Raw genomic sequence first — 13,222 nt, 5'->3', positions numbered from 1 at the left:
AACACTTCTTTTAAGTTAGCTCTTGGAATTATAAGCAGACACTCATTTGAAGATCTAAGGTTACGATTTGGAGTGTAAGGTGAAAGGCCAAAATGTTGGATGGAGCAAGATTATTTAAGGCTTTGTAAACCATAATCAGTGTTTTAGAGTCAATTCTAAATGGCACGGGTAACCAATGTCGTGACATCAAAACTAGAGAGATGTCCTCGGATTTCCTTTTCCTAGTTAAGATTCTGGTAACTGCATTTTGCACTAGTTGCAACCGATAGATGTCTTTTTTGGGTAACATTATGTTTAGGAGGTCTATGCATGGACAAAACTAGAGACTGAGAAATTCCTTGGTTAATAATGGCAAGATACTCATAATTTGACGCAAAAGTACCAAAGCCGATATCTTTACACTTTAACCAGTTAAAATAAATATTTGCTAAACGCCCACCTTTCTTACCTTGGCAAACTGTATGAGTAAAGCTGTAATTCGGAGGTGCAGATTCAATTAAAACAGACACACCATCACAGCTAAGCCACGTTTCACTTGATGTGAGAAAGTCAATTTTCCACTTACTTATAAGATTGTTGATGGAAAACGTCTTGTTGGTTAACAGTCTGATATTTAATAACTGAACCCAAAATAAAGATTTTTTGCAGCCGGGATCCTCTCCTTCATGGTTAATAACTACTGTGAAATCCACCTTAAGAATCCCCAACTAATGGTATTGCTTGTTGTTTACCCAGGCAACAAAGCTCAAGTCTGTTTATCTGGGTGTGAGGTGCCTGGAATTGTAGAGGGTAACTAATATATCATCATTTGGAATACATATATTTCATGTGTGTTTTCCGTGTCTACAGCGATCTATGTAAATGTAGGATGACAGGAAATGTGAGGCAGGAATTGTTGAACACATACCTAAAACAGAAACGTTTTTCATATATAAGTAACATATAAATATTCTTTTATATAAAGACCATCACAACGAGAACTTTACACGATAACTTGGAGAGCTTGGTATGCCCTGTTGTTTCATTGAAGGACATGCGTGTGTCAGATTCACTGGCAGGATGACACCTGACCTCTTCTTTACACCTGGGGCAGCTGTGTTGTTCTTATGTGTGACTGGACGTTTCTTGTGGGGAGGGCTTCTGTTCCTTCTCCGATGTAGAACCTTCATCCTCATCTGAGTTCACCTCTGTTATAGCTCGTCTTTATTTGAAAACTAACAGTGTCAGATGGTGGGAGTGTGAACGTGACTGACAGAATAAAACTGAATAATAATTAAAAAAAAATAAAACGCTAACTTTTACAAGTACCATAAATTTACACCAGCTGTTACAGATTCTATAAATCAAAGGTATGTTTTTACTCTATAGTAACAATAAGCACAGCTCAGTACTCAAAACGGTAAATCTAGGAAGGGCCCGGAATCGAGCCCACAACCTCATGATTATGAGTCAGCAGTTCTTACACCACTTAAGCAGTCGTGTCAGCATTGTACCCTAACACAATTTCTTTATCTTTGGTTATAGTCTTGAATAAAAGCACACTTGTTTTCTTATACAGTAGTTGTGCCTTTTGTGAAAGTATTTATTTGATATTTGGACTTAAGACACACACATACATTTCTTGTCTACATTTTGTCAATTATTACTTAAACATGAAAAATGTTTTTGCTCTACATCAGCCCAGTACTTCATCTGATAAAAAAAAGGTGTAAATCAGAGTTGAGCTGACACATTTGCAGAAGCTCCTTCTGACAAAAAGGCACCCAAATGGATATTAATATTTAGGCTTGTAACCTTTTAGTGCAAACAAAAGTGCACTCGCAGCAGTGATAGCAAGCATGAGAACCGCATTTAAGGAATTCTGGTAGCTGCCCCATATTCAGATTTCTAAAGAAGCCTTTGTGACATTGAAGGGAAAATTTTATAAAAGCTGAGTATGCTGTATGGGAGTGAGAAATGGCCATTATATGCTGAACATGAAGGAAAGCTGTAAAGAACAAAAATTGAGAATGATCAGGTGTATGTATGGTCTTTGAAGATGAATGCTGAGTTAATTGTTATGTTCAGGGGAAACAGTCTAAGGAACTCAAGGGTGCTCCATTGAAGAGCTACACAGAAACAGAAATGGAGGAGATGAAGGTGGAGAGAACATAGTTGGACGTAGTGTCTGGTGATATTAGAAGAATGTGTCTTAGTCACAAAGGGCGCTTGTGGAAAGTGTACAAAAAATAGTTTTGGGGCAACATGCCATCTAAACTCAGAAAATGGACGTCAGACTGGTGCAGAAAATTTATAAAAGTTTTTCTTACTTTATTTCTGTACTTACAGGGAAGAATCATCCTTTTCAAATTTTGTAAGCTGGCTACCACTAATAAGTACTGAACAGTTTAGGTTAAGGGGTCGAGCTTCTGAAAACAACCAGACAAAGCAAACCGCTCTGGACTGCATAATGGTAAGTTAGGTGTGTTGCTTTTGATGTTTTTTTTTTTTTTGGGCTACTGTTAAATTTACCTTTTAATTTGGTAAGTAGTCATTCTGGCAATACTCTAAAGTATATGACATACAGTGTATTCAAAAGACATTCAGACCCTTTTTTTCACATGTTGCTATGTTGCAGCCTTGGCTAAAATCTATTTTTTTTCTCTCTGTCTTCTTCTTTCACAATCAGGCCTCACTGATTACCCCCGAATGCCAAAGTGAAATCAGGATTTTTGAAAATTTTGTGAGTTTATTAAAAATGTTACATTGTTACCAGTATTTCTATCTGTTATTCAGTACTTAATTCAAGCCCCTTTGCAGTAACTATAACCTGGAGTCTTTTCAGTTATGATGCAAACAGCTTCACACACCTGGATGTGGTATTTTCTGCCATTTGTCTCTCCAGATCCTCTTGAGCTCTGTCAGATTAGATTGAAATTGTTGGTAGACAGCTATTTTCAGGCAGCTTTGCTCTTGTGATCCTCCAATACTGCAAGAATGTTTTAGTTGCCTTTCCAGATATAATCTGTAATAGTCAATTTCTTCAACTTCTCATGGCTTGGTTTTTCCTCTGATACACACTTTCAGCTGTGGAGCATTGTATAGACCGGTGTGTGCCTTTCCTAATCATGTTAAATTGACAATGAATGGACCCCAAACACGGTGCAGAAACATCTTAGTGATGATCAGTAGAATGGGTTGCATTGTCATAGCAAAGTGTCTGAATACTTGTGTATCAATGTAATATGTCATTTGTTATTTTTAATCAATTAATAAAAGGTTCTAAAACTCTGTTTTCACTTTGTCATTCTGTGGTATTGAGTGTTACTGTGTGGGGAAAATGAATTTAAATGATTTTCACAATCTTGCAAAACAGCAAAATTTGAAAACAGTGTATGGGTCTAAATACTTTCTAATTTCAGTGCACAAAATCATTTTATAGTATATTTACAAAAAAAAAAAAAAAAACTTTGTCCAAATAAATAAATATGAACTGGTAGTACACGGGAATAGATATTGTCAAGTTTGTGTTACAGAGTTGCACAAGAGACAGGAAGGTAAGGCCAGGTTTCCAAGGAACAATAACTTTATTGCTGATCAGACAGAAACTGTCTCATAGTTTATTCAAGAAAAGACACACACACGTTACAACTGTCAAACGTCCTGCTGTAGCTCCCTTCTTCAGTTTAAAAAAACACAAAGTCTTCCTCGTCAAGCAGGTTCAGCAGCTCTAAAGTAGTGGCCTGAGCAGATGCAGTCTGGAGGAGAGAGGACAAAAAAGTGACCTATTTAGGTGGTTGGGGCTTAGTCTTAAATATTCTAAACATCATGTGAGAAGAATGTTACACAGTAAGCCTGCAAACCTGAAGCTGATCCCGCAACGGCCGGTTAAGAGTGTGTTTGTTTCCCATTGAAATACTGTTTGAGGGAGTTCTCAAAGGGCAGCCATGTTTCTTAGCCATTGGTTTACTGTTCAACAGAGACCAGCGCACAGCTAACAGTGTGTCAGGCTGCAGCTGTTGGTGTTAAGTGGTAGGAATACACAGCGGAGGAGCTACAGAGCTGTCTTTGAAAGACTGCCGCCACCATCAGCAAATCAGCAGCGACTCTGGTCACAATATTAATGAACTGATAGTAGGACCAGGCTTTGTACAGATGATACAGTATAGAAGAGCCAAATTACAGATATACTGTACTTACAGGTGCAGCTATTAAAATACAAGAAAGAGAAATGTATAACATTCAAACCTTCAGTACTTCATTTAATTCTGGGTTGTTGGTGAATCTGCACCTGATCTAGTGTCATAAAACGTGATACTGTAACCAGTATTGGACAGAGTGTCAATCAGTCTACATACCCCTCACACACTGTCACACGAGGCAAATTTACAATCTCCAGTTAACCTAAGATGCACCTATTTAGGGATTTAAAAGCATTACAATGTAAGTTTAAAATGTATTACCAATTTAATCCATAATCCAACCGGAGTTGCAGGGCACCAGGTTCCATCCTGGCAACGCTGGGTACAAGGTAGGAAATGCACACACTCAAATGGGGGCAATTTAGAATCCCCAGTAAATCTCCATGCACCATGAGGAAAAGACATGCACAAATGGTGTAAATGTTCTGACTCCACACAGACAAGGACTGGAAGTATGATTCGAAATGGAGTTGGGGATGTGAAATCTGTTATACAGTACACTAAGCAGGTTTAAAATGCTTAACATTTTAATCTATGTTTTGAAATGATTACACTTGGGAGATAAAACTGCAAAAATCTAGGCAACCTGTGTATTAGAACCCTGCCACAGATACATCGTTTTTTACATTTGTTTATTTACAAAAGAAAAAGAATACATAAAATTAGATTTTTATTTACTTTTGAAACATTACTTCTGTCGTGAAGTTTCTAATGTTGTTAGGTATAACATTGAAAGGATCATTGCCATTGGAGGTTCTACGCATGAGTGAATGGAGAAGCCCTATCTGGGTTGAGTGGCAGAGTTATAACACACGAGTACCAAATCTAGAGTATGGTTCAACTACAATGAATTAAACAATTTTTGTGAGAGTTTGAATGCATTGTTAATTGTTGTTTGTTTATATTATTTCTAGCAATGTAATCCTGAAAAGCTCATAACTGAAAGTACTTTTCTACAACTGGAATCACTTCAGGACCTAATAAAGGTAAAATACAAACATTATAGTTAAATGGTGCTTTTCTTAGCTTTTTCTTTTTCAGTATTTTTTTAAATTTTTTGTTGTGGTAAAAAAAAAAGTGTATATCGTGTTTGATTTGAGAAACAGGACTTTCTTATTTTAAAGTACAGTTCGGTTCTAATTTTAAATATTTTCTTAGTGCCATTTTATAAAGCTGTTGTGATTTGCCAACAGAAAAAAAAACATAGATAACCCTAGCCAAAAAAAAAATATATAGAATGAAACAGAATTATAGAATTAAATGAATTTTATTTAAACCAAGAACAGCTAAAAATAAGTGTAAAAAATGTAAATTACTAAATAAAAAAATGTTAAATTAAGAAATAACAATCTACAAGTGCTTATTGCAAAGTAATGAGACTGATTTTTTTTTAGAATCGGGTGACTCCACAGGCTTGGATCATTGTTGGCGTCCTCCACATTGAATACATTTTTAACATTGTTTCAAAAACAAGCAACACTGTTTTGTGACATCACTTTTAGTGATGTTTTTGACTTCATCTGTGGAGAACTTTCCTCATAATTGTTTTTTCAGCATTGGGAATGCCCAGAAATCACACAGCGCTAAATCCGAACTGGATAGATAGATATATGGATGGATGGATGGATGGATGGATGGATGGATGGATAGATAGATACTTTATTAATCCCCAAGAGGAAATTCACATATTCCAGCAGCAGCATACTGATAAAAGTAAATATTAATTAAATAATGATAAAAATGCAGGTGCAAGTTAAAAAAATGCAGGGTGCAGAGTGCAAGGCAGGTATAACAGACAATATCATTGTATTATGCTAACGTTTAAACCCCCCAGGTGGAATTGAAGAATCACATATGTGGGGGAGGAACGATCTCCTCAGTCTGTTAGTGGAGCAGGACAGTGACAGCAGTCTGTCGCTGAAGCTGCTCCTCTGTCTGGAGATGATATTGTTTAGTCGATGCAATGGATTCTCCATGATTGACAGGAGCCTGCTCAGCGCCCGTCACTCCGCCACATATGTCAAACTGTCCAGCTCCATGCCTACAATAGAGCCTGCCTTCCTCACCAGTTTGCCCAGACTTGAGGCATCCCTCTTATTTATGCTGCCTCCCCAGCACACCACCACGTAGAAGAGGGCGCTTGCCACAACTGTCTGATAGAACATCTGCAGCATCTTATTGCAGATGTTGAAAGACGCCAGCCTTCTAAGGAAGTATAGTCAGCTCTATCTTCTCTTGCACAGAGCATCAGTATTGGCAGTCCAGTCCAATTTATCATCCAGCTGCACTCCCAGGTATTTATAGGTCTACACTTTCTGCGCACAGTCACCTCTGATAATCACAGGGTCCGGAAGGGGCCTGGGCCTTCTAAAATCCACCACCAGCTCCATGGTTTTGCTGGTGTTCAGTTATAGGTGGTTTGAGTTGCACCAAAGTCCTTGATTAGGTTCCTATACTCCTCCTCCTGCCCACTCCTGATGCAACCCACGATAGCAGTGTTTTCAGCAAACTTTTGCACGTGACAGGACTCCGAGTTGTATATGGAGGGTGTTCCAGTGCAGTCCAACCAATTTCAGTCAGTGCTGTCAGTGCAACAGCAGCAACATGTGGCCTAGCATTGTAAAGGAGAAAAAAACACTATTTCTTGAGCAAATCTAGCCTTTTTTTTCTTCCTCATGGCTCCACGCAAATGGGCTTTTCAGGATGTATACATCAACTGTTCATCATATGTCAGAATCGAGATTATAAAATCAGGAACCCTCGCTGACATATGAACAGTGTTCTTGCACACCTTCTCATTGCATCTGCTCTTCTTCAAGATTTCTGGGTACCTACCTGGCACATACATGACGCATTTTTAATATCTCTGTCAGAATGTATTGAGTCTGTTCAAATGGGATGCCAATGAAGCTGAAGGTTTGCATATGGTAAGCATTCTGTCCACTTGCAACAGTTTGTTAGCCTTGGTAATGTTGACATTCAAAACTGTGGTGGATGGCCTCCATGAACACACCTCATGATTCACTTATGTGTTGCCAACCTTAAAGTGCTTCCAGTACCAAAATACAGCAGCATAGTTAATCATTTCACCACTGTATGCTTTCTGTAACATTTCAAGAGTTTTATTACCTCTTTTTCCAAGCTTAATGCAAAATTCACCTCTGCTGTACTCTCACATGAATGTCATCTTAATCCTTCATGATGACGTGCACAAGGTGCTTCCACTAGCTGTGACAGAGTGTTGAATAATATGGTGATCCAACTGCAAGTTCACACACATTAATGTATGCTGTTCACAAACACATGCAAAGTATTCCCATGTTGACCACCATGAAAGAGAAACAGGATAGTCTCATTACTTTTCAGTCAACCCTCATAAAACTGAAAAAGGAAAGAGGCATTGAAAAGCTAACCTTATCCTCTACTACTAAATTCAACATTCAAAAGAAAGAATACTAAATAGATTTTCAACATTTAAAATGACTAACAGTTACCCTAAATACATTTGTGATTTCTTCCTTGTGAATTGCCTCAGGCAAGTGAATTGAATTTTCCTTACTTCCGATGAACTGGTAGGTCCCTGCAAGGTTGTGCTGTCTCCCTAATAAAAACTGTTAAGACATCACAGCCAGCAAACTTTCAGTGTAGGATTTGTTACACATCTCTCTTAGCTTGAGGTGGATTCCGGAATACTTGACACAAATGGATATACATAATTTAAAATTTCCTTTGGTTAGGGTGTATTAGCCTGGTTTAGACTATTATTAATATGGTTTCCTCTTAATGAAAACCTAAGTACTGTCAAGATAAAAGATGAATTGAACTTGCTTCATACTTATTATGGTGTGATTGTACATTGGAAAATACAAGAATTCTTTACATGGAAGAAATAAATAGAGCCTTAACCTTGTATATACTTGTGGCATGCTTATTTGGTAATTCACCTAGACCTAAGGAATAAAGTTATGTATAGTATAAGCATAGATGAACTGTTTTATAGTAAAGTCATGTTTTTCGAAAAAGTCTGTTACAAAACTATGGATTATGTTTGCCATATGGACGTTTTGGGAAAACTTGACATTTGAGAATGTATCCTAGGGAATCAAGCACACAAATGTTATGCTAAAACCCTGAAGTTACGGTATATCATGTGCAGCAATACCAAAAAAATAAAAACTAGCATTCTTTACTTCTTGCTTTCATCCTTCCATCTTATATCACTTGTACTGTATATACAAAAAAATAGCAATTCCACTTTACAGATCTATTATTTATTGAGAACACTTTATTAACATAAAAATGTACCATGAAAGCTGTTTTTTTATATTTTATTAATATCTTTTAACAGGTCCTTAAATCTGTGACTCCAGATGGTGGTACATATAATGAAAAAGATTCTGCTTTCTGTCTGGAATTGCTGATCCGTATTGTACTTGGAAACAGGTCAGAAATCTTGGTTCTTGGAGCCATATGTAATATGCAGTCAGTATTACAAAACAGTATTTAACAGCACATGGAAATATTTTTTCCCCCTTTTTAATCTACTTGTTCCAAACTTAAATCATTTTGTGTTTGTGTCTATCAGACTACTCTGACACAAATTTTGTTACATGAGAATTTTGCAAATGTTGTTTCCTTGTGTTGTGCTGTATTCCTTTCTCATGCCATTGTTTTTTTTTTTCCTCAAGAATCAGTGTAACATTTAATTGCTGTTCCCTACTATAAAAAATGTATAACTCATTAAGCCAGGATTTTTGGTTGGGCGTCTGTCCTACTTACCAGGTATCCTGAGAGATGTTATTTGACTTTCCACGAAAAATACACCAAAGTTGTTTTGCATTAAATATGTTTAAAATGTGTTTATCAAACCATTTGCTACCTCGTATACTGTTTATTTTAATGTAGTGTAAGAAAGAAAAAGGACAGCATTGTAGAGTTGCGGCACCCATATTCAAACCCAATAATATTCAAATAAAACATAAGTTATAAATGCATTAAAACATTGTTGCAGATGCAAGTCTCCAAATAGACTACTTTAAGATTGCGGAGCTTCTGATGATAAGGACTTCTGGCAGGAAAAGGGGGATCCAGGCAGGCAGACACTAGTAGTGCTGTAAAGGGTGGTAAAGTTGTCAGTCTTAAGTTCAGCATGAGAGTAGAACAGTTACGATGTTAGTCAACCACTCCTTCTAGATAGATAGATAGATAGATACTTTATTAATCCCAAGGGGCAGTATACTGATACAAAAAACAATAATAAATTAAATAGTAATAAAAATGCATGTAAAAGCAGACAATAACTTTGAGTAATGTTAGCATTTACTCCCCCGGATGGAATTGAAGAGTCGCATAGTGTGGGGGAGGAAAGATCTCCTCAGTCTGTCAGTGGAGCAAGACAGTGACAAAAGTCTGTCACTGAAGCTACTCCTCTGCCTGGAAATGACACTGTTCAGTGGATGCAGTGGATTCTTCATGATTGACAGGCTTAATGCCCGTCACTCTGCCACAGATGTTAAACTGTCCAACTTTACTCCTACAATAGAGCCTGCCTTCCTAACAAGTTTGTCCAGGCGTGAGGCGTCTTTCATCTTTATGCTGCCTCCCCAGCACACCACCGCGTAGAAGAGGGCACTTGCAACAACCATCTGGTAGAACATCTGCAGCATCTTATTGCAGATGTTGAAGGACGCCAACCTTCTAAGAAAGTATAGTCGGCTCTGACCTTTCTTACATTGAGCATCAGTATTGGCAGTCCAGTCTAATTTGTCATCTAGCTGCACTCCCAGATATTTATAGGTCTGCACCCTCTGCACACAGTCACCTCTGATAATCACAGGGTCCATGAGGGGCCTGGGCCTCCTAAAATCCACCACCAGCTCCTTTGTCTTGGTGGTGTTAAAGGGGAAGTAAGTGGTTTGAGTCGCACCATTTAACAAAGTCTTTGATTAGCTTCTTGTACTTCTCCTCCTGCCCACTCCTGATGCAGCCCACAATAGCAGTGTCATCAGCAAACTTTTGCACGTGATAGTACTCCGAGTCATATTGGAAGTCTGATGTATATAGATTGAACAGGACCGGAGTAAGTACAGTCACTTGCGGCGCCCCTGTGTTGCTGACCACAACGTCAGACCTGCAGTTCCCAAGACACACATATTGAGGTCTGTCTGTAAGATAGTTCATGATCCATGCCACCAGGTGTGAGTCTACTCCCATCTCAGTCAGCTTGTCTCTAAGGAGCAGAGGTTGGATGGTGTTGAAGGCGCTAGAGAAGTCCAAAAACATAATTCTTACAGCGCCACTGCCTCTGTCCAAGTGGGAGAGGGATCGGTGTAGCATATAGATGATGGCATCCTCCGCTCCCACCTTCTCCTGGTATGCGAACTGCAGAGGGTCGAGGGCGTGGAGGACCTGTGACCTCAGGTGGTGAAGCAGCAGCCGCTTCATGGTCTTCATCAGATGTGACGTCAGAGCAACAGGCCGGAAGTCATTCAGCTCACTAGGACGTGATATCTTTGGGACTGGGGTGATACAAGATGTTTTCCAAAGCCTTGGGACTCTCCCCTGTTCCATGCTCAGGTTGAAGATGCGCTGTAGAGGACTCCCCAGTTCCAACGCACAGGCCTTCAGCAAGTCATGGCGATACACCATCTGGACCCGCTACTTTGCTGGCACGAAGTCTTCTCAGCTCTCTGCTCACATGGTTACAGCTTGTGTTACATCAGGACATTATCCTAGCCTTTAAGCTGCCTCCAATGCGTACGTGCATAAATCTGTTTTGTAAAGGACTGTATGGCCTATATCAAAGTTCACTGTTCTTTCATTTCAGCCTCACTTATGAGCATTTCCAGTCACAAAAGATTCATTCATTCACTGGAGAAGATTATGGGTACCATAATGGATAGAGTGAATAAAACATATGTACTGAAATTTACATTATTTGCTAATAACTCCTCTGATGCAAATACAGTATAGATGCTTTTACATATGAATATAATTTAAATCCTTATACAGTATATAAGCCTCCCATCAATTGTCATATAACACTGAAAAGAGTTTTATTTTCTGGAGAGATTTTGTTTTTGGGTGGCACGATGGCGCAATGGGTAGCGCTGCTGCCTCGCAGTTAGGAGACCGGGGTTCGCTTCTCGGGTCCTCCCAGGTTGGAGTTTGCATGTTTTCCCCGTGTCTGCGTGGGTTTCCTCCGGGTACTCTGATTTTCTCCCACAGTCCAAAGACATGCAGGTTAGGTGCATTGGTGATCCTAAATTTTCTGGCGCCCTGCCCAGGGTTTGTTTCCTGCCTTGCGCCCTGTGTTGGCTGGGATTGGCTCCAGCACACCCCCGTGACCGTGTAGTTAGGGTATAGCGGGTTGGATAATGAATGGATGGATTTTGTTTTTTTGCAAAAATAACAAAAAAAAAATATGGCAAAATATACCATGATGATAGATACTAAACTAAACGCATGCAGAGACAGAACATAAAATGAAGGGTAATTAGTGTACAGTTTATAGCATCATTATGTGCAATTTCTTGCAAAAAATTGAAGCAGCACCTGCCCATATGTCAGTATTAAGGGTTGCAGGTAGCCGTTAAGTTGAACATATGTTGATTTAGAACATCTCTGGAAGTGGAAGTATCCACAAGCTCATCAAAAGCAGTGGACACATTATCACAAAGCACAGATTTCAATGAAAAAGTTCCTCTGCACATTTAAACATTAGCATTGTTTTTATAAAAGATAACTAAATAAAATTCCTAAACATTTTTTTAAACTGCATCTATCCAAGATGGCATTAGCTACTACTGTATACAAATTTCTTATTATTCATATTGAACCTGTAGTTTTTGCCTAAATTTGTTACTGAATTTCCTTTGATAGCAGTATAAGCTCCTCCCTTCCAGATTCTTTTATTTTATACCCCATTGTAGACCATGCCTGCAGAAACAATTATATCCAGATAGATGTAAAGAGGGTACTGGCTTTGTTCACTGACTATATGAATAAGCATAAGCATCAAACAGCTGTTTATCTTAATGGTTTCTGGTAAGGGATATCAACTGTAAGACACTATCTCCACATGCATTTATGACTGAGTAACAATTGGTTTTAGCAGTGTTCTAGGTTACGGCACTAGCTTAGTAACTGACAGTAACATTTATACTACTCTTCTTTTTTTCATTGTGCTCTGTATTTTTATTTTTTTTTTTTTGTATGTATGTGTGTATTTTTAAATCTCTGCTTTCTTAATTTCTCAAACTGAGCCTCCCAACACAACATTTTGTTGTTTTACAGAGGTGTGCATAAAAGGTGAACTCGCTATAGTACAGAGAACTTGCCCATTACCCCTACGTAACTTTCTCCAGCTGTCTTTTAATTTAAGCAAGGGTACACTTCAGTAGTTCTGTGGTAGCAAATTGGATTAAACTCTTGTTTTGTAATTAAATTTATACAAAAATATTACTGTGTTGAGAAGCTTAAGTTTAATTCTTTAGAAAAGAGAGTGATAGTAAACTATGATTTATTTATTCTTGTTAACAGCGATAGAGTCTCATGCTTCTGGCAGACAGTAAGAGACCACCTCTGTCAACTTTGTGTTAATGCTACTGAAGATTGCCTACTGGTGGAGCGTGCAGTTGTAGGTTTGTTAAGGCTTGCTATTCGACTTCTATGGAAAGAAGAAATCAGATCTGAGGTATTAAATATCAAATGCATATTTTATTTCTTGTTCTGTTATTTAAAAGTTAATATGAAATAAATTGTGTTTGTGTGTGTTTTTCTTCTTTAAAAAATATTTGGTCCTGTTCACTTTTTCACAGTTTGTAGTTTCGGTGGTTTAAAAATCAAATTGATTGTATTAGAATTATTTTCTTTATTAAAAAGGTTTATAAACCATGTTAGAATGAAATATTAAAATATATATATTTTTTTGGTTACATTCTTGAATAAAAGTGCACGTGTTTATTTGATATATGGACTAAAGTCTTCACACATTATACACTTCTCATAATTATTAGTATAACATGGAAAAAGTTTCTGTT

General features: G+C 38.0%; 1 protein-coding gene across 1 annotated transcript in view; it reads left to right on the top strand.

The window, feature by feature from the left end:
- Window positions 1-13,222, top strand: part of LOC120525736 (Golgi-specific brefeldin A-resistance guanine nucleotide exchange factor 1-like) — a 235,662-nt gene that overhangs the window by 144,448 nt on the left and 77,992 nt on the right. The window contains exons 25-28 of the mRNA XM_039748336.1: window positions 2,329-2,452; window positions 5,096-5,167; window positions 8,530-8,624; window positions 12,723-12,876. Of these exons, the coding sequence (XP_039604270.1) occupies window positions 2,329-2,452; window positions 5,096-5,167; window positions 8,530-8,624; window positions 12,723-12,876 (445 nt within the window). The remainder of the gene's footprint in view (window positions 1-2,328; window positions 2,453-5,095; window positions 5,168-8,529; window positions 8,625-12,722; window positions 12,877-13,222) is intronic.

This window comes from Polypterus senegalus, chromosome 1, assembly GCF_016835505.1.
Source record: "Polypterus senegalus isolate Bchr_013 chromosome 1, ASM1683550v1, whole genome shotgun sequence".
Lineage (NCBI taxonomy): Eukaryota > Metazoa > Chordata > Cladistia > Polypteriformes > Polypteridae > Polypterus > Polypterus senegalus.
Note: the sequence above shows the minus strand (reverse complement) of the source record. Positions and strands in the feature narration are given on the sequence as shown.